Raw genomic sequence first — 27,557 nt, 5'->3', positions numbered from 1 at the left:
CAAAGTCTACATGGGACTAAAAGAACAGAAAACCATTTTCAAAAAGGCTATCAGGTTGAACTATGAACAGAAGAAGGGTTTCCTTTAAATAACAATGGCATTTAACAGCACCACCTACTGACAAGAAGTGAAAAAACATGCACTCAAATACATGGAACATATGAAGTGTGTGTGTTTCTTCAATTTGCCCAATGACTTATGGCAAACCCATGAATTTCATAGGGTTTTCTTAGGCAAGGAATACTCAGAAGTCATTTTGCCAATTTCTTCCTCCAAAATATAGGGAGGGGGAGAAAAAAAGGAATGTGGCAGCACCTTTAAGATTAACTGTTTTTGCACATGCTTTTGTGGATATAAACCCACTTCTTCAGATGTAATAGAGTGATATAGGTTTATACCAATGAAAGCTCATGCTAAAATCAAAACCAGTTAATCTTAAATGTGCTGCCACATTCCTTTTATTCTCTCCCTCCCTAATTCTCTATGCTTCAACTTTAAGGTTAAATTCAGCAGTATGTAAATTAAAAGGTAATTAATTCAGCACCTGAAGACAACACTTAATTACAGTATTCAAATGACAAAAAATGTAATTTCATAGTTATTCTACAGGTTCACAAACTTGAGCTTTGATACAAATTTCACTATGGCATAATTTAAAGCTTATTACGTTTTCAACATAGATAAATCTCTTTTTAGCTGCTAAAGCTGCCCACCTTTAAAAAAATCTCTCTTTAATGACTCAAGATCTGCAATGTTTTGTGTAACACAGCCAGCGCTATCCTATCAAGATGGATTAAAATTTTAAAAGTAAAAATTGTACAACACAGAGACACATTTAAATAGGAGCACTACTACTACCAACTCCCCATTAAGAAATCATATTGAAGTTAATTATCATTTGCTTGTCATTTGGCAGAGGTCATGCAGTGTAGTGGTTGTTAAAGGGCAATCCTAAGAATGCTTACTCAGAGGTTAATTCCACTGAACTCCACTAATTCCCTAGTAAGTGTGGGCTGCAGCCTAAGAGACTGAGCTACGACAGGACACCCCTTATTACAGTCTAGCTTCTGCCATGAGCTCATGGAGGGTCTGAAAAAAAATTTTTCAACTCACCCTCCACCAACACAATATAGGGATGAAAATAATAACAGACTGTCTTTCAAAGTTGCAATAAAAGAAAAAAAAATTAGGAAGTACTGTGTGCCCACTCTTAAGCCTGGCAAAGGCTGCTGCCACAGTGCACAACTAATGCAATTTGACACTGCTATTACTGTCATGGCTCCAACCTATGGACTCCTGGGATTTGAAGGGTTTTGTGGCACCAGAGCTCTCTGACAGAGAATGCTATCTGACAAAACTACAGAATTCCAAGAATTCTATAGCACTGAGCCATGGCAGTTGAAGAGGCAGTCAAATAGCATTAATTCTGCAGTAAAGATACAGCCAAAGATGCTAAGGACTAGACTGATAACGTCAGAAACATTAAGTGACCTTTTAAAGAGAGTGACTACTAGAAACATACCTGCTCAACTACTACCGCATTTCTCAGTGAGGTGCTCTCTTGAAGGTGAGTCACAAACTGTTTCATCTCAGGCTCAAACTCCTCATAAGTAGACGCCTACAAACAGATTCAGATTTAAAATATTGAGTAGATGCCCATTGCAATAGTTGTGCTAAAGCAAACAACTACCGTATCAGAAAATATAAAGGCTTAAATCCATCAGTTCCAGTTTGAGCACTCCCACTTCATTAGTGCTATCTTATTACGCAAACATTTATGCAATTTCCACTGATACTACTATTCTAGCTGAGAATTACTATTGAAACTTGTGCAAAATGAATATGACCATCTGTTTTCTTCCTAATACAGGGTAGGTTTCACTTTTTAAAAATCCTTTCTAAGGAAAACACACTAAATGGGAAAACAAAAGGAATTTCTCCTAACAATCCACAGTTAAATATTAAAAATCCATTATAATATATATAAATATTAAAAATACTTAACTGAAATATAATTTTTAAAGTGTTGGCTATTTGACATTGCCCAAACAATGGAAGACAGCAACACAAAGTTGTGTAATAAACATTTACCTGCCTATCTCCACCACAAATACCTGCAAAAATAGTAAAATAAAATGGAGCAATGAAGATGCACATCTGACTATTGTTCCCCCCCAGCAGACTTCCCACTCCTGTCTAGGGAGTGCCTGTTATAAAGTACCCAACTTTAGTATTTTGGCTTCCACTTAATCAGTGGCAACTGGTGACTCCTATGGCAGTGGGATAATTAATTTATTCTTCAGTTCAAAGCTTAAAGGAGCTATCCAAAGTGGTGGTGGTGGATGAGGATGTGGTGGAGGAGGAGAGGGTTCAGCACTCAGAATAAAACCCAGAATGGATTTACTGCTTCCATTGACATGGGACCCAGGAGGCACTATTGCTTTTAAGACAACAGCATGCACAGCATAGATTTGAAGAAAACAAAAGAGGGCTGCCTTACGTGTCTCCTGTAATATCTTCGGATAAGTCCATTTCTTGTCCTTGTGATAACTGCATAGCGCCGTATGCTGTAAATTGTCTCTTTGTCTGGAGAAAGGGCCTGCAAAACTACTTCTACCAGTTTGTTATGGGGGATGGTATCATAAGCCCCCGTGACATCAGCCTGAGACAGAAAACAATACAGTTGTTAGAGTAGACAGGACTGGATGTCCCGCAAAGTAAACATAAGAACCAGCTTGCTGGAGAGATTTGAATTTTGGGCTACAACACTAAAAACCAGGTTTGAATCCCCACTTGGCCAGGGAAACCCACTGGGTGATCTTGGGCAAGTCACACCCTCTCAGCCTCAGAAAAAGTAATGGCAAACCCTCTATGAACAAATCCTTTCAAGAAAATCCTATGATAGGTGTGTCATAGGGTTGCTGTAAATCAGAAATGACTTGAACATGCACAACAACAACCAACATAAGAATAATGGAACACTACAGCAATTTTAGTGTGCCAAAAAACCTGCAATTTCCTGCATATCAGGGTGACTACTTTCTGCTGATTCATGTCAACCTCCCTTTCTTTCCAAATCTGCAGCAGTTGTCTTCATAGTAGCAATAACAATATCAAGTACATTTCTATACCGCTTATCAGTACACTTAAGCACTCCCGAAGCGGTTTACAAAGTGTAAGCTAATTGCTCCCAATCTGGGTACTCATTTTAGCGCCCTCAGAAGGCTGCAAGCCTGAGTTGAGCTTGAGCTGCTGGGCTGGTATTGAACTCGCAACCCTATGGTTTGTGAGTGAGTGGCTGCAGTACAGGCATTTAATCACTGAGTCACCAGGGCAATTCTAGTAGAATTTGGAAACCTGGTCTGATTTTTATCTGAAAGAGCTATGCAGCAGAAATTACAGATGGAAACTTTCATTTCGTGGGAATTCACAGGGCAGCTTAACTTCAGTGACGTTTCTTAAATTTTTAATTAACTGTTGTGAAGAAAAGGGGAGCTTCAAACAATTTAATTGTTGGAAACAGACCTATGATACTGGGCAGTTAGGATTAAAGAGGCAACTTTTTACAGTGCAATCCTATGCATGTTTATTCAGTAGGTGCTGTAATGTAGGTGCTATAATGTTCGCTTGGCTTGGTTCCATTAGAGTGCATAGATATGCACCCTTCATAAAGAAAAACATTGTTTCTAAAATAGGGGGTGGGATATTTACACTAATCAAGCCACTGATTTTTAAACCATACCTTCACAAAGTAAAATCGAGGCATTTCAGCATTCAGCTCCAAGATCCTCAAAACAAACTTCTTCCACACTGCATAAATATCATCCTTCCCAAAAAGGGAAGAGCCAAGCAAGGCAGGGTTCTTCATTCGTTCATAATTGAGAACACTAAATAAGTTGTTAAGTTGTGTGTTGAAGTACTGAACCTAAAAGACAAATGCAAGAAAATGAAAATGAGAAGTTAGCGCTAGGACAAAAACTGCTATACTCATATATGTCTAAGCTGGTTTGTTGCCCTGGTGGAAGATGAGGCAAAAAAGCTGGAAGAACGAGTTTTCACATTTAGCCTTGTTACAAAAGAAGAGAATTTTTGGAAAAGACACAGGTACACAAGAGCAGGAAGAGAAGAACATCCTAGCATGAAAGTTAAAATAGACAATGTTGCTGCTCAAAAGCTTAGCAATGAGATTTTAAATTTTAATATATAAGAAATAGAATTAGAAGTACAGATAACCCGCCCAGACAAACAGGAGCAAAACCAGGAAAGCTAAACTTTAGAAATCAGCTGAGGCTGTTGAAGGATGTTAACAACAAATGGAGCTATTACCATCTATGTCTGAAGAGAAAGGAAGAAAAATGGCTTGGTAAAGATGACAGAACGCTAACAGATGAAGACAGCTGCTGCTCATAGCTCCCATGTCAGGGGAATTGTGCTGAATCCACTGTAGATTTTAGTCTGTATTTTAAAAGAAGCTGTCCAAGGTGCTGAACCAATTTCGGTGGTGGGTTTCACTACCTTGAGTAGCTCTAAGGTTCAGATTAATCCCTAGCAAAGATTTGCCACTCCAATGACATGGGAGCCACTAGCTGCCAGAAGATGAAGACAAAGCAGAACTGCTGGTACTGCTTGCTTCTGTCTTCTTTCCAATTGAGAAATGAGTTCATTCTTATACCAGTAGCATGGTTGGTGAAGGTTCAGGACTGCTTTTCAGGAACGACAAAGAGTTAGTCAAGAAATACCGAGGTATCACAAATTAACTCCAAGTCATGCCTGGCTAATCGGATACCCTTTTTTTGATAAAATTACCAGCTTGGTAAATGAAGGGAATTCTGTAAACATATCATATCTTGATTTCAGTAAGGCTTTTGACAAGGTCCCCTATAATACTGTTGCAAACAAGCTAGTAAAATGTGGGTTAGACAATGCAACTGTTTGGTGGATATCTACTTGGTTGACCAGCCAAACCAAAGAATGCTCAGCAATGGTTCCTCTTCATTTTGGAGAGAAGTGACCACTGTCCTGGGCCCAGTGCTATTCAACATCTTTATCAACAACTTGAACGAAAGATCAGAGGGCATGCTTATCAAATTTGCAGATAACACCAAATTAGGACTAGCTTTCACAGAAGAGAGGATCAACATTCAAAATGACCTTAATAGAATAGAAAGCTGGGCCAAAACTAACGAAATGAATTTCAGTACAGAGAAATGTAAGGTATTGCACTAAGGCCAATAAATAAATAAATAAATAAATAAATTTAAAATGCAGATATAGGATGGGGGACAGCTGTCTTAATAAGAATACATGTGAAAGGGATCTAGGAGTCCTAGTAGACCACAAGTTGAACAGGAGTCAACAGTGTGATGCGTGGGAGGGCACTTCACTATCTAGTCATAGAATCATAGAGTTGGAAGAGACGACAAGGGCCATCCAGTCCAACCCCCTGCCATGCAGGAACTCTCAATCAAAGCATCCCCAACAGATGGCCATCCAGCCTCTGCTTAAAGACCTCTAAGGAAGGAGACTCCAGGATGGGGTATACCCGGCTCATTAGAAATATATGATTAAAGGATCTTCAAATTAGTCAGTCACAAGTAGAACATGAGTGAGCAGCAGGGCACAGCAACAAAAAAGGCTAACAATATTTTAGCCTACATTAATAGAACAATCACTTCAAGTAACGGGAAGCAAAGATTCCACATTATTTCACACCAGCCAGACTTCATCTATTGTTCTGGTAACTGTATCTGGAGGTTGCAGATAAAACAGGCTGTGTTCAGAATTTGGCAATGTAAATCGTCACTGGTTCCAAAATCTAATCAAGATAGTCTGCATAATACCAAACTAAACCCAGGACCTTTCTGTCTTTGGTCTTTCTGCAGAATGTTTCAGCGCCTACTACACCATCCAGCCTGACCACAGGTCGCAGCCCATTTGGTTTTGGAATGAACCGGAGTTTTGATGCCAGGGGAACACACTTTTCCTGCTGCAAAATTTTGATCTCCTCCTTTAATAAGATACGAAGATGCACTTTGGCCAAGTGGTTCCTAGAACAGAAATTAGTATCAGTCTTAGGGTTAGACTGCAAAGCAGACTCTTGTAATTTCCTCTTGAGATTTGCTTCCATGTAATACTTAGTCCAGAACAGAGCCAAATTTCACTGTCTGCTTGCCATCACAATATTCTTCAAAGCAGTATTTAAAATCATTTCCTTTTCTGTTTTTACTATTTAACTGGAAACTAAAATTATGCACACATAATAGAATACATAACCAGGCACGCAGGGACCTTTCTGACATGCTCCAAAGATGGGATGGTGCCTGGCTGCCAGTTCCCATGTTCTCCCTCACAGGTAGCATGTGTGTATCATCTTATAACTAGTACAGACTTTAGAAAGCTAAATTTGAAAAGAAAATTAGCAGTAAGGTTCTAGTCTAGTCCCTCTGCAAGTATCATCTACACACAGAAAGGCACAGAAGATTGCATTAAAGGAATATATAGTAAGACTCCCATATTCACAGTTTGTGTCCAAAACAATGTCTTTCTGGATAGCTGAAGGTCTTCCAGTGTGACTCTAACATCTCTCTAGGCATCTGGAGATCCTCCAGCACAACCCTATAGTCAATTTTTGCTGGAAATACAGCGTTCACCATAAACTGTGATTTTCACTGTCCATGGCAAGTCTGGAAATATATTCCCCATGGATATGGGGGTTGTATTGTAAATCTCTCCTTGAACAGGACATGAGCAATTAGCCTTCTAATTATAATTACCCAACTCCAATGCTCTCTAACTTGCTCCAAACAGACTTTCTGAAGAAGAAAAGTAAGTTCTTTTGAAACATGGTTTCAGTGATATAGAAGAAAGAGCGGAGGAGCTCTGCAACATAGGAGTCCATCAGCCAGTAGAAGAATTTAGACATCAGATCTTGACGAAAATTATGTTCAGATGCAGGAACAAAATGGCCAGATCCTAAATGAAGAATTCAAGTTTAATGACATAGAACATGGCATATTAACTGTATATTCCCAAAAGATTCCCATCCTCCCTGTTGAGGAAAATTTATTCAAATTGCTACTGAAACCAAAGACTGCAATTCTGCAAAGCAGCATATGCCTGCAGGTGGGAAAACTGAGTGCACAGCTTGGGACTGTCTTTGAACTTTCTACAGTGGCAGCTTCCTTCTCAGCAGAACACTAACAAGCATTGCATTATCAGGCAGAGAAGCAATTCCATACATGTGCCCTCCCATGCCCAGAGTCAGCCTTCTAGCAGGGATGCTAATATCTTAAGCCTGGACTGTGGGCATGAAATGGGATGGAGGTGACTTTCTCTGACCACAGCATCCACGGACAGTGGACTGGTAACTTTTATGCGCTTACTTGCAAGGCCAGTTAACATTAATTCAAAAGAACTCGACGATCACTTTGGATCACCAGTCATGTTCAGAAGATGTTGCTTTTATCTTTAAAATTACCAACAATACCTTTGGTCAGACGCAGCCAAATGCAATCGTTCACTCTCATTTTCCACAACAGCTCCTGCAAAGAAAACGTGCCAAACTTCCCCAGGGAGATGAACTTTTTCACATTTTTGTAGAAGCGGCATTTGTTGTGGTTAGAACCCCAGAGCACAGCAGGAACCACTCTCTCTAGACATTCCCTCACAAAAGTGTACACTTGCCAGTGACTGCTATGCTGTTTAAGGAACTCCATGAAGCTAGAAGTAGTGGAATTTTGGACAGGTTTCTCCTCTGTTCCTGTTTGGCTCAACACAGTCTCCTCACAGCTTCTGCTTAAAGTTCCTGATGTTCCTGGGAATGGGTCTAAGCCAACTGGTACAGAACTGAGGCAATCTTCTGTAGCATTGACCTGCTGTATCCTACTGGATGAGTGTCCTCCCTCTTGGTGTCCTTTTCTTTTGCTACCTTGTTCTCCTGTGCCAATCTTGAGTGAATCAGAACTCAGGATAGGACAATTCTTTTTTAAAATCTCCAGGTAACGGCACTTGGCATGGTTCTGTAGCAATTCTTGGAACAGGCCTCTCATCTGCCAATATCGCTTAGGAAGCCTCTTCTTTCGCTTGCCATGACTCAGAAGATGTGAACTACCCAGCTGCTTTGTAATCTTACTAGTGAAAAACATAATCTCTATTAGCCTTTGTGCCCCAGACAAAGAACCCTTCAACTGATTTAGTACAAAAGATTTAGGCAAACATTCCTTCAATGGCCGACGAGAATACAAGAGTGTGTGTTTTTCAATATGGATGCCAGGAACAGAGGTTTTATCTGGAGACTTCTCACCTGACTTAGAGCTGTGGGCCCTAAAGTCTTTTCCTGTGCTAGATTGACGATGAGTTTTACTCCCACTATCTAGTGTTATTGTCTTATCACCCACAAAAATCTTCTGATCTAAAAGTGTACAAGGTACACCAGAGGTCTGTGCTCCATGTTCATGGTTCTCAGGGACAGATGTCACAAGAGTTAGCCCATCCTCTAAACATGAGCTTGTGGATCCTTTAGATGTGGTACCACCACTATCCAGAATAAATTGATTTTTGCTTTTAGTGGGAAGTGGGTTTCTTGTTTTTTTCTGTAGCCTGTCCTCTGTTTGCATTATTTTTCTTCTTTTAGCACTAATTTCACACCGGCTTTTCCGTTTTCTTTTAAGCAACTGTGTTGTTAATGATGTACATTGACTGGGTTTTTGTTGGCTTTCTAGGCACTCACTGGCACTTGTAACTGGTTTGTTTGCTATTGGATTCTGCCCAGCTTTGTGAACCACTGAAGATTGCTGATAGTTAACGTCTAAAACATCTTCTGCTTTGCTTCCTGGTTGTCTTCTAGAGTTCCATTTTTTCCAGTTTCCCTTTGACAGGTATGGCCTATAAGATGGAAGCCTTCCTTGCAGGTAACGAGACATGGTACTGTGTGATGGCCCAGGATACCTCTGCCTGAAGAACTCTGAGGAGGGTGTGGCATTCTTTAGTGAAAGTTCATAAATGGGCTGCCCACAGATTTGATAACAACAACTAGGTGGCACTAGCATAAAGACAGAACAGTGCTCCAACATATACATCATGATGTCATCCCCAATTCTGTTCAGAATGATCTCCCAGATAATATTCTCGCGAATGGTTTCTGTTGTATTATTAGTAAAGTAGCTATAGATATTTGGCATGCCGGGCAATGGGTAATTATTTTCATCCTCCAGAGCATAGCCAAATGCCAAGACATTCTTCTTCTTCTTTTCACAGATTCTCTTAATTACTCTTGCAATGACATCATTCTGACTTGAAATCTGCAAGGAAACAACCAAGCAAATAAGTGGTATTTATTTACCAGATATATGGACCAACCAGAATGGATAATGTCTATGTGTCAACACTTTATAAGTGCAAGAAAATGAAGGCCTATCTCATACAGTGCTGTCTGATTCTCATATGGAGAAGCAGTAGATGAACCCTCCAACCCCGAAGAATATGTAACTTACACACTCAACAATGCTTGCATATGTTCTCTCCCTTTAGAGCAAGGAGGATGAAATACAGTAATGTGAAGAGGACTTGTCTTGCAATTTGGGTGTTGAACTGGCAATTGCAAGTCACACATCTTTTGATATCTGTGGTGGATAGGAGGAATCTGCCCATTTCCCCACCTTACAACAGCTTCTAACACCAGTAGCACATGAAAGAGGGCAACAACTCCCTATGAATTTCTAAATTACAAAAAAGATAGAGAAAAATCAAGCCAATAGAACGTGTCTGGCTTCTAGGGCTCCTCCAACCAGGGTTAGTGGCTATGCTGGCTTGAGTATACTGGGAGTTATAATCCAAAAATATAACTTTCCCAAGGTCTGGTAAGATCTCAGAACCAGAAAAGTTACCAATTTTTAGTGATCAATGTATGAGACTTCTGTGCTTCCATAACATCTTAGTCTCATCCCACAAAAGGCTAGAAATTCTATGTGGATGCTAACTTAAGCACACTAAACATAAAGAGTTGAATAACTTTACACAGGTGCTGAATGTTTCTCATAAACTCCGCTACCATTATCCTCTTTAGTTAAAATACTGTATTAAACTATTGGATAATACCCTTTACCTAGTGAATGAAAGAAAAAGAAAAGCTGGACACTTACATTTGTTTTAAATCAATGATGGAAATTCAAGAGAAATGTCTGAATAGACGTACTTTTTATGGGATACCAGGTAGAAATCAGCTTTCAAATATAGCCCCCCCCCCCCCCAATTTTTTAAAGCTCAGTCTAAAACCCACTGTGAATCTTTGTGTTTTTCCACAGTACATGTTTTCAAACATTAAGGGCTTATTTAAACCAGAAATCATGTATGGCACGTCCACATATGAAGCAGGCGCACTGTATATACAGTAGTTATACATGAATGCATGCACATTAACTTTGTTGAGACCTTTGCCTGAACATGTGGGAGTCAGTTCCTTCTGCATTCAGATGTATGTGTGTTTTAGCTCAACAAGGCTTGTATTGCTGTGGTTGTTATGCCCATAGGAAAAAGGGAGATACTCTAGATTACTGCACTTTCTTATAGCACTGCTATTCCACTAACTGCTTTGGCTGCCTCCTGTTGCATTGTGGTATTTGCAGTTTAAGGAGGAGCATTTAGAATTATCAGCCAGAGAGCTCTTAGGCCTCACTGAACTACAAACCCCACAATGCAACAGGAGGCAGCCAGAGCAGTAAGAATGGCATAGCAGCACTTTAAGAGTGTAGTGCAGTACTGTACTGTAATGTGGACTGTTTCTAAGTGCTTAGTGGATGGTTGTTTTTATTTTGAAAAAAGCTTGACATGTATTGGCCTATTAAATTATGCCAGTATTTTGGAGTGACTGCTTCTACATCCCTATATAAAAAAGTGAGTTTTACAACTCTTTCCTGTTTTATGCCCCTCCATCCCACTGATGCAGCTAGAACAGTTTTTGAGAGGTTGGCTTCCTTTTCAGGAATTAGAAAGGTTAGAAAACACAGCCTCACACCCTTGGAACAACATGAATTATACAGAATGTTAAGTATTATGGGACCCATCTTAAAGATTTTTCCATTGTTATCAAGGAAGCAGACAAAAGAGGGGCCACTGTACTTCATCAGTTTGGCTTGGATTATAAAAATGAGATATTGTGGTAGCTTTCAGGCAAGTTAATTTACAGTCCATGGATAATTTCATAGAAGTAACCCCACAGAGGCTATTACAGACTGAGTATCCTTTATCTGAAACTCCAAAATCCAAGTCTCAAACTTTTTTCAGCTACAACACAAGTATCACAACACATACTTGTACTGTATTGTATTTGCAAGGATGGAGAGACATGGCTGGAGAAAGACACGAGGATCTATGAAATGATGGGAATCCATGCTTCCCACTTTTTCAGATCCCCAGGTTTTCTCAAGCCTCATTATATCTCATTATGTACTGTATATGCAAATACAGATATTCCAAAATCTGGGGGGGGGGGTCCTGTAATATGGAACACTGGTCACAAGCATTTCAGATAAGGGATATTCAACCTTAAAGTCACTATAGATGAGTGTCTCAATCTGGGCTACTTATCAGAGGAGAAACAAAACAAAAAAAAATTGAGGGGGGGGGGTAAAGGCAAACTTTGGAACACCTTTATTTTATGTATTGCTAAAAATACATAAAGGGCTAATTCCCTCTCCAGGCTGTCCAATAGTATCAGGTTGCAGCTCTGTATTACAACCACTTGCTCAATACATGGACAATTTTTTTTTTGTACCCAAAATCCCATCATATAGGACTCTTCAGATTTCATTAATAACTCCTCCGAGGTTGGAGGAGGGAGATTTGTTAGTTACGATAGATGTGAGATCTCTTTACACCAATATACCACAAGAGGAGGCTTTGGGCGAACTTTAGACAGGAGAGAAGTGAGACATCCTCATATCCTCTCTGGCTGTAACAGCCTTGACAAAAAATTACTTTAGGCGTGAAAATAACTTTTATTGTCAGATAAAAGAAGTGCACATGGGATGCCCTATGGCCCCAGAGCTGGTTGATTTATACATGGAGAGGTGTGAACATGAAATCACCTGTCCTGAGGTGGGTTCAAAAAACAACTGGTATCTTGGCTCAATGTCATCTTTAGATTATGTCTTTTATATTTGGAGAGGAAGTGATTTCATGGAATTCTATAAGGAGATAAATTCTAGGAACACCAATATATAATTTGATATTTGTTGTTGTATGCCTTCAAGTTGTTTCTGACTTATGGTGATCTATCATGGGGCTCTCTTGGCAAGTTTTGTTCAGAGGGGGTTTACCTTTGCCATCCTCTGAGGCTGAGAGTGTGTGACTTGCCGAAGATAACTCAGTGGGTTTCCATGGCTGAGCAGGGATTTGAACTGTGCAACACTCAAACCACTCTATCACTCTGGATCTCTAATTTGATATAGAATTCAATAATTCAGAAACCCACTTTTTGGATTTAAAAGTAAAAAAAAGCAGGGGGTCATCTCACAACCTCCCTACACAAAAAACCTACAAGTGTCAACACTTGATATGGCAGGTTACGTTCCAGATTACTTAGGTGGCCACTGTGTCTATTGCAGGTATACTTCCAAAATGACTGAATTTACAAACCATACTAACAGAGGTAGACTTGGGCTCACTTTTACCACACGCAATAGCAGTTTTGTCATCTACGTTATATAAATTAATCAATGCCTAAAGGCAAATGTGCTATACAACACAAGTGTCTAAAGTGGAAAAGACAACAAGACCTCTGGGGGGGGGGGAATGTATTTGTTTCAAAACAACAACAAAAAATAGGACCTCCCTTGGAAGGCCATCATCCTGCAACAGACCTCAAATTTGGGGCTACAGAAAAAGTAAGTAATAATAATGAGAAGACTGTAATATAAAAAAGAAGAGTGGGTTCTAAAATTAAAATCCTTGGTTCTTGGAGGGCTAAATGAAGAACTTCATATCCTCCAACTTTTGTAAATTAACTCAGGACATTTTAAAGCTTGGTTGCATGATTATGTCTTGAAGGCTCTATTACTCTCCTTCTCTTCCCACTCCAGTTTTCCCTGACCATCCTATCACTTTTTCATATACTGATTGCCAAGAAAACCCTTTGATGGTTTTGCCTTAGGGTTGCTTTAAGTCAGAAATAACTTGAAGGCACACAACAACAAGCTAGCGCACACATGTTTGCACTTTATCTGGAAAAACCGAATGCATGGAAGGGCAGCTTGTGGTCCTGCAGACAGTACTAGATTGCAACTCCCATCAAAACCAACCAACCAACACAGGTAAAGCTGAGGGAGCTGCAGTCCAACAAGATATTGAGGACCACAAGTGAGCCACACCTGCAATAAATTACAGTATTTATATTTCCACAAGACTTGCATCAAAATGCCTGGGGATGACTCTTGCTCAGGGCTACTCTCTCACCATTAAGCAGCAGGAGCCAGCAGCCTTTGATTGGCATGATCCTAGTGACCCAATATACTACCTCCACATTCGCTAGGGTTAGGGGCACTATACCCCTGGGAATGCGGAAAAAACACAAATAACAAAAACACCACCTTTTTACCCGAGACGACACCTCTCTAAGAATCTCCTCCGGCGCAACTCTGCAATCAACGTCCGACAGACATGTTTGTGGAGAGCTCTTGTAGCCCCTTTGAAATTCACTGGAAGAAAGAAGTTGTCAGCTTGTGCTTTCCTAGACTAAAGCCAACTTCCTCAGATGCATTTATGTTATGTCCAAATGAATGTAGAGAGATCTTGTGCCCCTTTGAGACTCCCTGGAAGAAAAAAGTTGGCAGCATGAGCTTTCCTAGGCTTCAGTCCTCTTCCTCAGATGCATTTGGTGGAGAGGAAAGCCAGGGACAGACATATGCACTCGTCCCTCCATATTTGCGGCTTTGATATTTGCGGCTTTGATTATTCACAGCTTTGATTAATACGTTCTCTCTAGGAACGTCTAGGTCCCCCGGTGCAACTTTGTGGTCGACTTTAACCAAATGTTGCACTGAAAGACCTAGAGATTCCTAGAGAGCATACTCTACTAGGCATTAGTAGCTCTTTCAGTGCGACTTTTAGTTAACGTTGACCGCCATAGAGTTGCGCCGGAGGACCTGGATATTCCTAGAGAGAACGTATTAATCAAAGCCACAAATAATCGAAGCCACAAACGTGGAGAAATGAGCGTAGTGTGGTTTTGCCCAAGGTGGGCTGAGTGCAGATATGAACCCTGTTGTTCAGAGCTCTAGTCCAAGGCTGAATCCAGACTGGGGAGATAACCTGGTTTGGTAGTACTTTAACTCTTTTTGTGGCTCTCTGCTTGCCTATGGAATTCTGGAGTTGGGTTTGTTGTGGGGCCCAGAGCCCACAACAAACTCCAACTCCCAGAATTCCATAGAAAGAGCCACAAAAAGAGTTAAAGCGGTACCAAACGGGTTATTCCCCAGTCTGGATGCAGAATGGGTTTATAACTCCCCATTGGATGCCCTTGTCCCTCATTTACCAACCACTGCTGGAAGACAAAGCGGGGCGGGAGAGCCTTGCCCCCATGCGGCCTCCCCACCAGGCAGTTTCCCACAGGAGCGGTAGCACTGGGGGTCCCCTAATGACCAGGGGCTCGGCCTCTCCTCGGGTGACGCTCCTGCAGGCGCCGCAAGGCCTCCAGAGGCAGCACCTCTCGTAGCAGCTCCGCAGCAGCGCCCCGGCGCCCGACATTGCCTGGGCCTCGCCATGGAAGGAGGCGAGGCGAGGCGAGGGCTAGCCGTCCTCTGAAGGCCTCGTCGTGCCTGAGGCAACTCGGCCTCTGATTGGCTGCTGGGCTGATTGGCCTTTCAGCCGCCATTTTGTTCACTCAGGAGGCCACTGCTGTGATGATGATGATGGTCCCACACTTTGGTTTCCAAGTGTTTGGGACTTCCTTTTTAATGGTTTTATTAAATGTTTCCAGAAAACAAGCACAAAAACAACAACAACAACAACAAACAACAACATATAATAATAATATAATAATATAATAATTAGTTTTGTGGGCTTTTCAGGCTAGTGGCCATGCCACATCCCAAAAAAACCCAACACAACTATGGGTGCCAGCATGGAAGCCTTCAACTTCACAATAATATAATAATAATAATATATATAATTTTTAGCCACCTTTCTCTAGGATTGAGAGGGTTAATAAAAGAAATAAGACTACATAGCACAACTAATACATAACCAACCGAATAAACATTAGACAATTCCCCACCTCTGCACAACAACAAATAATAACAATCAAATTACAAAGTTAAATTATTAAATTATAAAACGTTAAAAATGAGCAAATGGAGTAGGACAGCCAGGGTCAGGCGGGCTGTCGTTTGATCTTGTCTAAAAGACGTGTTCATGAACACACACATGCTACCACCCTAACGTTAATTTAAACAATTGCTAGCATCAAATACAAACAAACCGTCAAACATATAAGGTGTTTTGGACTTTGGCTTCCAGAAGCCTCAGTTACTTTGGCTCTTAGTCAGGATTTTGGGAACTAGTCCAAAACCCCTTATATGTTTAAGGTTTGTTTGTAATTTGATGTTGTAACTGTTGATTATAGTACAGTAGATGTAGTAACTTTGGAGGCCAAAGTTTGGGAATCACCAGACAAGGCAGGGCAGGGATTGTGTGACCATGAGGATATGTTGTTGTTAGGGGATTGTAGCTCCTTTGGAGAAAGAAGTGGCAACATGAGCTTTTGTAGACTGACATCTACTTCCTCAGGTGCATTTATGTAATGTCCAATGTATGTAGAGAGTCATAGCCCCTTTGAGATTCACTGAAAGAAAGAAGTTGGCAGCATGTGCTTTTCTAGGCTTCAGTCCGCTTCCTCAGGTGCATTTATGTAATGCCAATGTGCCGTGTGACTTTCACAGCTAAACGGGGACTTTTCAGAGCTTTCTGTGTGATTTGGTTTCCTGGCTCTATTTCAGTGCATTTCTGGTGACTTTTGCCCATTTCAGCTCCGCCCTACTCTGAGAGCGAGGCTGGCTACAGAGCAAGAGCAACCAACCCTTTGGAGTGTCACACACTCACGTTTTCAGCCATCAGAGAGAGGACTGGAGAAGTGGTCGCCGCCCCGCCTCAGGAAACACACTCTCTCTCTCTCTCAGCCCCTGACTCCTCTTAAGTCTAGCTTTCCTAGACTTAAGTGTATTCCTCAGGTGCATGGGAATTGTAGTTCATTGTGGCACCAGAGCTCTTTCTCGCAAAACTACAATTCCAGGGTTCCTAGCACTGAACCAGGGCAGCTAAAGCAGTCTCAAATGGATTATTTCTGCAGTGTGTCTTGGACCCAACTCAGGCTGCCTCTTCACTCCAGACTCAGGACAATCCAGTTTCATACCGTTTAACTGCCATGGCCAGTGCTATGAATTCTGGGAATTGTAGTTTATTGTCACCAGAGTTTGCTGAAAGAGAAGGTCATGTCTCCGAAAACTAAATTCCCCGGATTCCCTAGCATGAGCCATAGCAATTAAAAAGGTGTCAAACTGGATTATTTCTGCAGTGCGGTTGCGCGAAACGTTTCTATTGGCACAAAGCTTCCTGGACCCCTTTGTGTCAAAAAAACATCTTAAAAGTATTAAAGGATGAAAGAGTCTTTGGTGGTTTTAATGGTAATTTGAGAGTTGAAATAAGTTCCAATTATTTTTATTCAATTAGGGCTACGTTTTATTGCCATATTACATTACGGGGGACTTTTGGGATTTTGACTGAATATTTGGTGAGATACGGGGGGATTTGGGAGTTTTGGGCCAAGGTTTGGGGAATTATCTTCGAGGCTTGTGGCAACACTGGTAGGAGATCTTGTAGCCCCTTTGAGACTCACTGAAAGAAAGAAGTTGGCAGCATAAGCTTTCTAGCTTCAGTCTACTTCTTCAGATGCTTCTGCTGCCAACTTCTTTCAGTGAGTCTCAAAAGGGCTAAGATCTCTCTCTACAGACTGATTCCACAGACTAACACAGCTATATCTTTGAATTCTGTCAGGAAGTTCTTCTATGTTTACCAGCTTCTATAGTAGAGTGGAAACCAAGTACAGACATATATTGCCATTGGCATGTGGAATAAAATTCAAATTCAAATCCTTTGGTATGGAATGAAAGTGGCAAGTCCAGTTTAGCAGGGGTCGTTTCCATACCAAAGGATTTGAATTTAAACAGACATCTCACATACCAATGGCATACATTGTCCATGGCTTTCCACCCCACCAAATGCATCAGGAAGTAGGTTTAGTCTCAAAACTCATGCTGCCACACCTCTTCTTTCAGGTGAGTCTCCAAGGGGCTACAAGACCTCTCCACATACATTTGAACATTACATTAATGCACCTGAGGAAGTAGACTTAAGTTTACGAAAGCTACTGCCAACTTCTGTCTTTCAGTAAGTCTCAAAGACGGTACAAGATCCCTCTACATACTGGTTTTACAGACTAACACAGCTATATATTTGAATTCTATTATTATTATCATTATCATCATCATCATTTGTTTGTATAGCACCATAAATTTACATGGTCCAAAACAATAAATCCTGCCAGAGGCGTACAAGCTAAGGAATAATAAAATCTAAAACTATATAGTAATTATAAACAAATTATGCAGGTGAAGTATGATACTATAAAACACTATACTATACTGTAAAAGGAACTAATACACGGGATCACATATAAAATTATAAAACGGTATTAAAGTTTTAATGTCCTCCGGTTCATCTTTCTGTCCAGGGGGAATTCTAAAATGTCCTCCATTTTGGGTATGGCATGGCAACGCAGCATGAATTTATGTTTATACTGAGTGTTTTTAGCTTTTATTGGATCATGTTGTACATTTTTTCTTGAGAACCAGCATGGCCTAGCGGTTTACGTCTACAACTCTGGAGACCAGGGTTCAGTTCCCAACTCAGCCATGAATCCCACCAGGTGATCTTGGGCAAGTCACACTCTCTAAGCCTCAGGGGAAGACAATGGCAAACCTCCTCTGAACCAATCTTGCCAAGAAAACCATGTGATAGGGTTGCCGTAGGGTCACCGTAAGTTAGAAATGACTTGAAGGCACACCACAAGCACACACACACTTCTTAAATGTCTTCGATTTTGTGGTTCCTTGTCCCCTTTGGCTAGGAGATCTGGTCACCCTTCCTTTGCATACTGTTGAACTGCTAATCTCATTAGTTCTAGCCAGCATCCAAAGGGATCTTGTAGCATCTTCGAGACTAAACTGGGCAAAAGAAATTGTAGCATAAGCTTTTGTAGACTTGCCTCTGAGGCAGTAGACATTAGTCTATAAAAGCTTATGCTACAACTTACAAAAGCTTACGTCTCCTTCAACTTCCTCTGAGACAAGTCTACAAAAACTTATGCAACAACTTCTTTCTCCCAATTAGGCTCCATCTGCACTACAGAAATAATCCAGTTTGGCATCACTTTAACTGCAATGTCTCAATGTTATGGAATTCTGGGAATTATAGTTTTGTGAGACATTTAGTCTTCTTTGTCAGAGAGCTCTGGTGCTACAACAAACTAGTTTTCAGAATTCCATAGCACTGAGCCATGACAGTTAATTATTTCTGTAGTGCAAAGGGCACCTCAGTCTTAAAGGTGCTACAAGATCCTTTTGCATTCTGTTATTCCAGGGTTAACCTAACTAATCATGTCTTTGATGATTGTGAGGAATGCTGGGAACTCAGGGTGACCAGAGGTCCTCATTTATCAGTTCCTCAGCTATAGCTTCCACAAGCTACACCCCTCCTGTCGGTTTTCTTTCTTAACTTTTCTTCACCTTGCTGCCTCCCCTTCCCAAGTAGCCACATGTTTGCCTTAAGTCTTAAAGTTTTAGAAGCATGTCTGCTTTCATTGCTTCCATGAAGCCATATGTGAGCCCATTTCTTTTGGCGGTGGTGGTTTATGTGCACCTTCAAGTCATTACCAACTTATGATGAACCTGTCACAGAGTTTTCATGGCAAGTTTCTTCTTCAGAGGGGGTTTGCCATTACCATCCTCTGAGGCTAAGAGAGTGTGATTTGCCCAAGGTCATCCAGTGGGTTTCATGGCTGAGCGGGGATTCGAACCCTGTTCTCCAGGGTTACTCCAACGCTCAAAATACTACACCATGCCATCACTGAGGAAAAAATGATGTTGAGTGCTACTGTTCTACAGCACCTAAATGCTGACGGGAAAGTTGTGTTCTTTCAAGTAATTTCCAATTTATGACAACCCTAAAGCAAACCTCTCATGAGGTTTTCTTGACTAGATTTGTTCATAGGTTTGGCCTTGCCTTTCTCCAAGGCTGAGAGAGTGTGCCTTGACCAGGCTCACCCAGCGGGTTTCCATCATGGCAAAGCATGGTCTCCAGAGTCTAGTTTATTGCTTAAATCGCTACATGAAACTGGCTTTCAAAGGGAAAAGTACCACTGTCTTTAACATGGCTGGGGAGACAGAAAAGAGCATGGAGAGACAGGGAGGGGACAATGTGAATGTGTGTGTGAGCGTTCACATGTGCCTTCAAGTCGCCTGTTGACTTATGGCGACCCCCAAAATTTTACAGGGTTTGCTAAGGCCAGGAATACTCAAGGGTGCTTTTGCCAGATCATTCCTCTGAAATATAGCCTATAGCTGAAATATAACTGCCCCTGTTTTGTTTCCAATATCAAATGGGATCTCATGCCTTTAGGGTATTGTTCTTGAACCCTGGCATCATGCTTTCTGCTCTAGTATCCGGATCCTGTTGTTTGAGTGTAAATTGCAGTGAAGTCTACACATTTACAAAAGAGTAAACTCACCTGGGACTTACCTCCAAACAAACATGCAGAGGACTGGAGACTACTAACTAGGAACAGCTGCATTTTCCTTTCTGGACACATATACGGGTCATTGATACATCTCTCTTAGCCTTGTGCTACCTCATAGCATTACTGTACAAAGGTTATGACATATGTGCATCAAATGCTTGGCCTAATTTGGGAGGAATCATAACTTTCTCGCTGAATGCAAGATGTCCCAGGTTCACTTCCTCCTGTCACCAGCTAAAATATCAGATCTGGGGAAAACCTGAAACCTTGGAAAGTTATGTCCATAGGTCAGCCATGGACAAAAAGTTTGAGCTGGTGCAAGGCAGTTGCTTGAGTTCACTAAGAGAACTACACAAATGCTAAATATGAAGTCAGGATATTATACATAATTTTTCTTCCCTTGCCATAGCTGACAAGCTAATGCAGTTCCTCTGAAATTCAGGGGTGTTTCCATCTAAGTAACTTAGCATAAGGGTGCAGTGCTGAGATTTTACTTCTCCAAAAGGGGATGGAGGGTACACTGCACAGCTTCTGCCTTTGCAGAGAAAGGAAGCTGAAGTTGTAATATGGCAGTCATACTATGTTACTGATCTTACAGGATGTTATTTTTGGAATTTTTCTTTTGATAGCACTATGCAATTAATAATTCATTTGAGGAGCAACACAATTAGGCTTCTGATGTACCTACCTCATTTTCAGCTTGGAAAAGAGAAGCCTTTACCTCAGTGAATGAGAACCCTTCATTTTTCAAGATATTTTGGAGTATAGCCTTACTGCAAGCTGAAGTCCAAAACAGCCAGAGGACTTCAAAACTCTTTCCTTCTGCTTTGCTGAGACACCTTGGTCTAAGTTTAAGATGTCTCACTAGGTTCTTGTAAGGGTAAAATGAAATAATCTCCATGTACAGTTGGCCCTCCATACCCATGGATTCTTTATTCATGGATTGAAGCATCCATGGCTTGAAAATATTCTTAAAACATATAAATTCCAAAAAGCAAACCTTGACTTTGCCATTTTATATGAGAGACACTATTTTACTATGTCATCATATTTAATGGGAATTCAGCATTCACAGATCTTGATATCCATGGGGGTCCTGGAGCCAAACAACAGTGGATACCAAGGGCCCACAATATAAACACACACTTTGGAAGGGGTCAGATATAAATGATTTATGTTTGTAATCCTTTCATCTACTACATTGCCTCAATAATCCTTACACTAACCGTTACTATATAAAGAATAGTAGAGAAATAGCAACTTGCTTCACAGATGAGGTGAAAGTGAAAAAGGGTCCTCTGTAGGTCACACACCACTCTAAGAAGATAACTCAAGACCCACAACTTGCAAATCTCTTGTGATCATTTTTCAGACTTCCTCAGCTTCATAATTGCAGAAAAGATCTAATATGTTTACACAGATGTATCACTTTGAGCCCAGACAAGCCAAAATAAAGCTGCTTCGGGTCATTTTAGAGGTATGCTGTTTAAATGATGCATGCGTCCTAAGAGGCCGGAAGCCATGCCAAAGCCATGCTCCAGTTCTAATGACTGGAGCACAGCTTTGGTGCAGCGTCTGGTCTCTTAAGACGTTATGTGTCATTTAAACAGCATACCTTTAAAGTGACCCAAAACGGCTTTATTTTGGCCTGTCTGTTCGGGCCCTCAGTGTCATTTTCCAACTTCTGTTTGAAATGAATGTTAAATTAAATGGGAAATTCCCATTAGACTGAAAGTACTTTTCAGGATTATAATCAGAACCTGAGCTATAGGCATGAATGTTTATTTGTACATAGACTGAAGGGAACAAATATCACTGACTGAACAAGAGGCTAACCAGGTCTTTCTCCTCCAACAGGACAATAAGATGTTACATTCTTCATTCAAAATTTTAAACAAAACATGATCATTTAAAGGAATAATTGCACTGCAAATTATTCTGCTAAGCACTGATACTCTGTACTTTTAAACAACAACCAGACAAAGAAACCTGGGATATTAATATTTCTGCCAAGAGGTTCTGAACCTAGAGGTATTGGATGGATCATGCTTCACATCTCCTAAATAATTCAAGTATTGCTCTACAGAATTAGCAAACTTACTAGAAAAAAAAGTGTTTGGGTGCCAAAATTGTAATTTTTTTTTAAAAGACTGGACATAGGATATTGAATATTTGATTTGTCACCCATTGGCCCAATGGACAAGTTAATCATGACTAACTTCTTCAACTGCTTTGAATGGGATTAAGACTTGACTACACTGGTCTAGTTCCAACCCATTAATAGTAACCTATCCTAATAACCCACAACAAGTAATACATAAGTGGATTTTGAGGCACTATTAATGGGGAAAACATGCATGTGTACTCAGTGATTTAAAATGCAAAAAACCCTTTGGCTACATGCTCAAGTCTCATTCAAGTCAATGGGCTTAAGCATGCATAGCTGGGCACAAGATGGCAGCCCTAAGCCCCCACCCAGTCATCTGTTAGGGTGGGGTGGGCAAGTGGTCCAACATGCACAGAGAGCTCCCTCACTTACATGCACAGAAAATCTATGTTTGTAATGCAGAGCTCAAAAGAGCTGGGATGAGGGGGTTAAAACTGCAGCATCATACATTTCTGTCCAGTAGTAAAAATCCCACAGAATTCATGGGCATTTGCCTCAAAATAGGACAGTAGGACTGCAGTTTTGTTCAATTCCATGCCATTATATAAATGAAGATGTTTTTTCACTTGCATTCTTAACATACCTAAAACAAATTATGTTTCAGAAAAAGTAGGGGCATTATTTGATTAACAAACACAGCATTGGAATTTATAAAAAGGATAGTTATAAAAGGTTACGTCCCTGTACCGGAAAAAAGAAAAGAAAAGGCAATTGGAAAGTTAATTTCCCTTTTCATGAGATTTCAGACACAATCTATAAATTTATCACAAGGCCTCCACTTTCTGTCTACCTAATGGTTCAAATCACTTTCCCCATCCCTGTTTTATGTCGATATAGAAAGAAAAAGGTTCCCTGCCGAAGTATAGTTGGCACAATAATGTGTCATGCAAATATGTATTTACATCCTTTTAAAAGACATCTCTGACTACAACGTAATGGCTCTCACCTTAGAAAAATGATCCAATTTAGGAGGAATTAAGAAGTTCCATCTCTAGGGCTAAAGAAAGTATTTTACCCAGTGTACAAAAATATAACAACTGAATACTATTCACTGCATGTGCTCTGTTGGATTTACCTCTTCAAGTTAAAAATGCATTTTTAAAAAGTTAGAAGCTATGTCCAGTGGCATCTTAGAAGTGTTTGTTACACACACTTTACAGCACATGTAGTTATATGTTGATAATATTTCAGTAAGGATGCCTAGTTTTGCTGCAGTAACTACTTTCATATTGAGAAATATAGCTGGAAACTTGGTCTAAAAAAATGAGATCCTCACTAGGGAATGTGATATAAAACATGGAGTACAATCTAGCTAAGCAAACATTTTTCTAACCCACTTGATTTCTGAAAGAGAGCATAAGCATATACAGGTACTGCACTCTTCTTCCGTTGAAATCAACTAGATTTAACAGCTTATAGCTTTGGCTAGATTGTACCTAGGGATTGGTCCAACAGAGTACAAAAACTTTTTTATAGAAGGTTGGAAAGTCAAAGGCTGATCCCTGCCAACACCACTATCACCTTTTTAGAGTTATTCACAGTATCCTCTTTCACATAACTCAAGTAGTGGCCTCTAAATGCATATGCTTCATTGCCTGTTGGTGGAAGGTTTAAGACATTAAGTAAAACAGACACAAATACCTATGCAGAAACTTTAAGAGAAAATGAAAAGGTTAACTAGTTGTGTAAAACCTGGCAGAAATATTGGCAGACTTCTCGACCTCCCGCAAACCACACACAAATGATAATAACAATAAAAGATAGATCCTTAGGCAATGAAAACATTTTGGCAATGCAGATGATATATTGTCCATTGAGTTCTGCCACAAGCCTTGAAGAATACTCTTTTGCTTTATCACTTTTTAAAAGTCAGACACATAGGCAGTCTCTAGCAGTCCAAAGAGGCTTGTAGCGTCATCTTAAATTTATTCTTTGTGGGGCTTTCTTTTCGGCTTCTCTTCATAGGATTCACCATATTCATTCACTCTGCTCTTATCCACAGGATAAAGCCTTACAGATAAAAAAAAGGTGCATTAAAATCCTCTAAATGATATTTTTGCAAACTGTTCCTTAGTTTTTCTATTAATGTACATACTGTAATGCAATTAAACTCATGAAACAGCTTGCATTACTAGTATAGTCCTCCTAAAAATGCCACGATAATGGATACATGTAACACTGTGGTATCAAAACTAGAGCCAGGTTTCTGTTTCCCCAAATCAAATAGGGTCTCCACAGCCTAACAAAGTAATACTAGTTCATCTATATCCAAGGAACTGCACATCCTTTCACTTACACTTCAGACCTTTAAAAAAAGGGGGAAATACTATTGCTGTCCTCCACCACAATGTCCAGAAGCCAGGCTGTCAGATTTTGCCTTTGACTGTTGTATCCCTAAATTCAGTTTTCATTTTCTTTTCCAATCAAGCAGTGGATGACTGTCATTCATTTACATGGATGAAAACAAAGGAAATGCACTGAGGACAGGGGGCTAATAATGCTCTCTGCTCATTGCAGATAGTAAGGCTAACCCTGCTTGTCTACAACATTATTGCATATTTGTCTTAAAGCAGATTCCACAATTCGGAGTCTTCTGCTGTGTCAGATTACAAGTCTCATCAATCTAGCCGCATGACCATTGGACATTATGCGAGCTGCAGTTCAACCACCTGGAGAGCAGAAGGTTGGGGCAGGATATACTAGAATACAACAGAATGTCAAAGTTTGGACTCTGTAATGGGCCTATAAATTCATGCCAGCAATCTAGTTGAGATAAAAACAAGAGGATATGGAGAGCTGGACATTTCTGAGCTCTTTAAAAAATGAGAGACTATGGGGCTTTTGGTACAGCATTATAACACAACTTACTGCTTCCTAACTGAAGCCTAATTCGGGCTGTATCCTGGTTCTATCGCATGGCTTTTGCCTCTAAATCTTCCATCCATGTACAGCCTGGCTGCAGCCTGCGTTCCTTAATGCGCTTCAGTGACTATTTTTCAGTTAGGAGCTTTCCGTCTGAAAAATGGCTGCCAAAGCACTTTAAGGGACACGAGCTGCAGCCGAGCTGTACTCAAATGGTGGATTTGGAGAAAAAGGCCATGTGATAGGACCAGGATGCAGCCCAAATTAGGCTTCAATCTGGGAGCAGTAAATTGCATTATAAAAGCCGTACAATAAGCTCCTATGAGTATGGTTCAGGATTGTAGGTTTTCTTTCCATTTCCTCATCTGTCCTTCAAGAAAATCCTCCGTCCTTTCAACATTATTCAACACCAACATTACCTAAGAACTCCTTAACAGGTTTTGAAGCTTCTTTTTCTCATACACTCACGGTATTCAGAACTACTAAGACTTGCTTTTTCCAGAATGGTAAGAAGGAAATTAGAGACAGTATACGTACCATCTTTGGTAAAGGTAGACCAGGAACACTACATCATCTCTAAAACACGCCAGCCGATGAGATGTTGGCATTGTGATGATAAATGCAAAAATATCATCAATGAAAGTGTTAAATGCCTAGAAGAGATAGGTGGGGAAATGCAACAAATTTAATGACACATCAATTTAATCACAAAAGAGTACATATGCAAGCAAATCAGACATTTTTGACAACTGTAAAATGCACACTCACACACACCCAACCAAACATGTAATCTCCCCCCCCCCCAAAAGTAAGGATATTCTCTGATAGGGTGGTCTCCATCCCCCCTCCCTGTGGCACCGAATTGTCCGCCAGAAACTAAAAATGTATGTGTGTTAGGTATGTGAAAGCTAGTTCTAGAGTCCATATACAGAAGGATACCATGTTTCATTTTGCATAAGGTTTTATGACTACAGTAGGTGCAAAAAGGAACTTTTCACATGGATCTGCTGTTAAGCTCCCGCATATGGCTGGTGGGCTATGTTTGTACAGGTCCTACAGACAAGATCTAGAGACTCCTTTCTACATGCTAGACACCTCCTAATTTCCATCTCCAAATGCAGCTTTTCATAGTACATTCAAAACTGCTCCCATGGATTAGCATTTGATACAACTATTCTTGAAGAATAATGAGGAAGTGTTACCAAAACTAATCTCAAATAGATTAAAAGCATGGCTCATACAGTGAACCCTTGTTATAAGCTGGGGTTTGGTTGCAAGATCTCCCGTGGATAACAAAATCCGTGTGTGCTCAGGTCCCATTAAATATAATAACATAGCAAAATGGTGTCCCTTATAAAAAATGGAAAATAAAAGTTTGAGATTTGACATTTATACTTTTTTTAACATTTTCAAACTGTGGATGCTTGAATCAGTGTATAAAAAATCATTGTATAAGAAGGGCCGGCTGTATAATATAATTGCTAATGCGTCTCTTCCAATACTATCAGGATTATTAAAATAACTTTTCTATTAGCCTTTCATAGAATGACTAATGAAAACAACCCACCTATTGCTTTTTGAATTTCAAGTAAATAGAAATTATTGTTCTGACCTACAAGTCTTGAAAGGTGAAATAAACTTACTTTATATGTAAATGCCTTCCATGGCAAATGTGCAACAGATTTCATCTAGAAGAAATTAAAAGGGAGGGTCATATATACTAAAAGTAATGATGACTGTTAGACAGAACAAAACATTAAAGTACTTTGTTAAATTTCCATTTACCTTATAATTTATGAACAGTTGTGGCAACATAAATAGAAATCCAAAAGCATATACTCCTGTTGGAGGAGAAAAAATGAATTGATTTTAATCTAAAATATTACATAACAATGAAGTCAAAACATTTTGGCAGCCATCCTGTTAGTGAATTACAAGGGTGTCACTTTTTTAGTTCTGGTTTTTGGTTTGGTTTGTAAAGACCAAAACCCCATTTCAAATCCACCTTGCAAGAAGTGCATCCCCCCAACAACAACACCTCTGTCTTGTCAGGGACTGGGGGATCTATGACAACGTGTCCATCTGTTTTCTTGTAGCCACATGTCATCTACAGGGATGTCCCAAGAACTCTAACAAGATGTGTGGATACTTGTCAGTTTGTGACTACCTACAGGAAATGGCTGGTTGAATCCTCAATGATTCTTCTCCCACTTCCACAGCAGGAAAATGGCCATGTTGTGGGGTACTCACTACTTACAAGGTAAGTTTGGGGGTCGGTTAGCATCAAGAGTAATTAACTATGTGGTGCAGATACATGTACCAATGCAGGGTCTCAGCCTTTATTTCTCTGCATATCAAGATTAGTGGGCAAACCTAAGTAAGCCACCATTTCAGTTTTAGCATTTATCCCTTGAACTAGCTTGCCTTACAGGGTTTTTGAACACTTATACACACTCATATGTATATAAGTCTCACTGTGTTTGAAAAGATTTGCTTCCTACAGGGAATGTAATGTAAGTTATCAGCAGCTGTTTCATCTGCTGCAGCAGAAGGAGAGGTGAGCCAGAAATGTCCACTTCATTATTTCAGTCAAGACTACCCTCCATCTGGCTCCTCTTCTCCCCAAACTCCCAGAGGGAAACATGTATGTACTGTGATGGAGAATGACTGCTTGAATTTGCCTCA

At 40.3% G+C, this 27,557-nt stretch overlaps 2 protein-coding genes across 3 annotated transcripts in view; both read right to left on the bottom strand.

Annotated features, from left to right (window-relative positions):
* TERT (telomerase reverse transcriptase) overlaps positions 1-9,168 on the bottom strand; it is a 28,761-nt gene extending 19,593 nt beyond the window's left edge. For both annotated transcript variants that reach the window (XR_006103379.1, XM_042461897.1), the window contains exons 1-6: positions 7,487-9,168; positions 6,774-6,972; positions 5,858-6,047; positions 3,743-3,925; positions 2,501-2,662; positions 1,523-1,618 (exon numbers count right to left, since the gene is read on the bottom strand). Coding sequence is in view for 1 of the 2 variants with exons in the window: in XM_042461897.1 (XP_042317831.1) it covers positions 1,523-1,618; positions 2,501-2,662; positions 3,743-3,925; positions 5,858-6,047; positions 6,774-6,972; positions 7,487-9,080 (2,424 nt within the window). In the remaining variant the exon portion in view is untranslated. The remainder of the gene's footprint in view (positions 1-1,522; positions 1,619-2,500; positions 2,663-3,742; positions 3,926-5,857; positions 6,048-6,773; positions 6,973-7,486) is intronic.
* A 12,441-nt stretch (positions 9,169-21,609) lies between these two features.
* CLPTM1L (CLPTM1 like) overlaps positions 21,610-27,557 on the bottom strand; it is a 29,257-nt gene continuing 23,309 nt past the window's right edge. The window contains exons 14-17 of the mRNA XM_042461900.1: positions 26,658-26,713; positions 26,516-26,560; positions 25,410-25,525; positions 21,610-24,020 (exon numbers count right to left, since the gene is read on the bottom strand). Coding sequence (XP_042317834.1) covers positions 23,936-24,020; positions 25,410-25,525; positions 26,516-26,560; positions 26,658-26,713 — 302 coding nt within the window. The 3' untranslated portion in view covers positions 21,610-23,935. The remainder of the gene's footprint in view (positions 24,021-25,409; positions 25,526-26,515; positions 26,561-26,657; positions 26,714-27,557) is intronic.

Source organism: Sceloporus undulatus, chromosome 4, assembly GCF_019175285.1.
Source record: "Sceloporus undulatus isolate JIND9_A2432 ecotype Alabama chromosome 4, SceUnd_v1.1, whole genome shotgun sequence".
Lineage (NCBI taxonomy): Eukaryota > Metazoa > Chordata > Lepidosauria > Squamata > Phrynosomatidae > Sceloporus > Sceloporus undulatus.
This window is presented reverse-complemented; position numbering and strand designations above follow the sequence as displayed.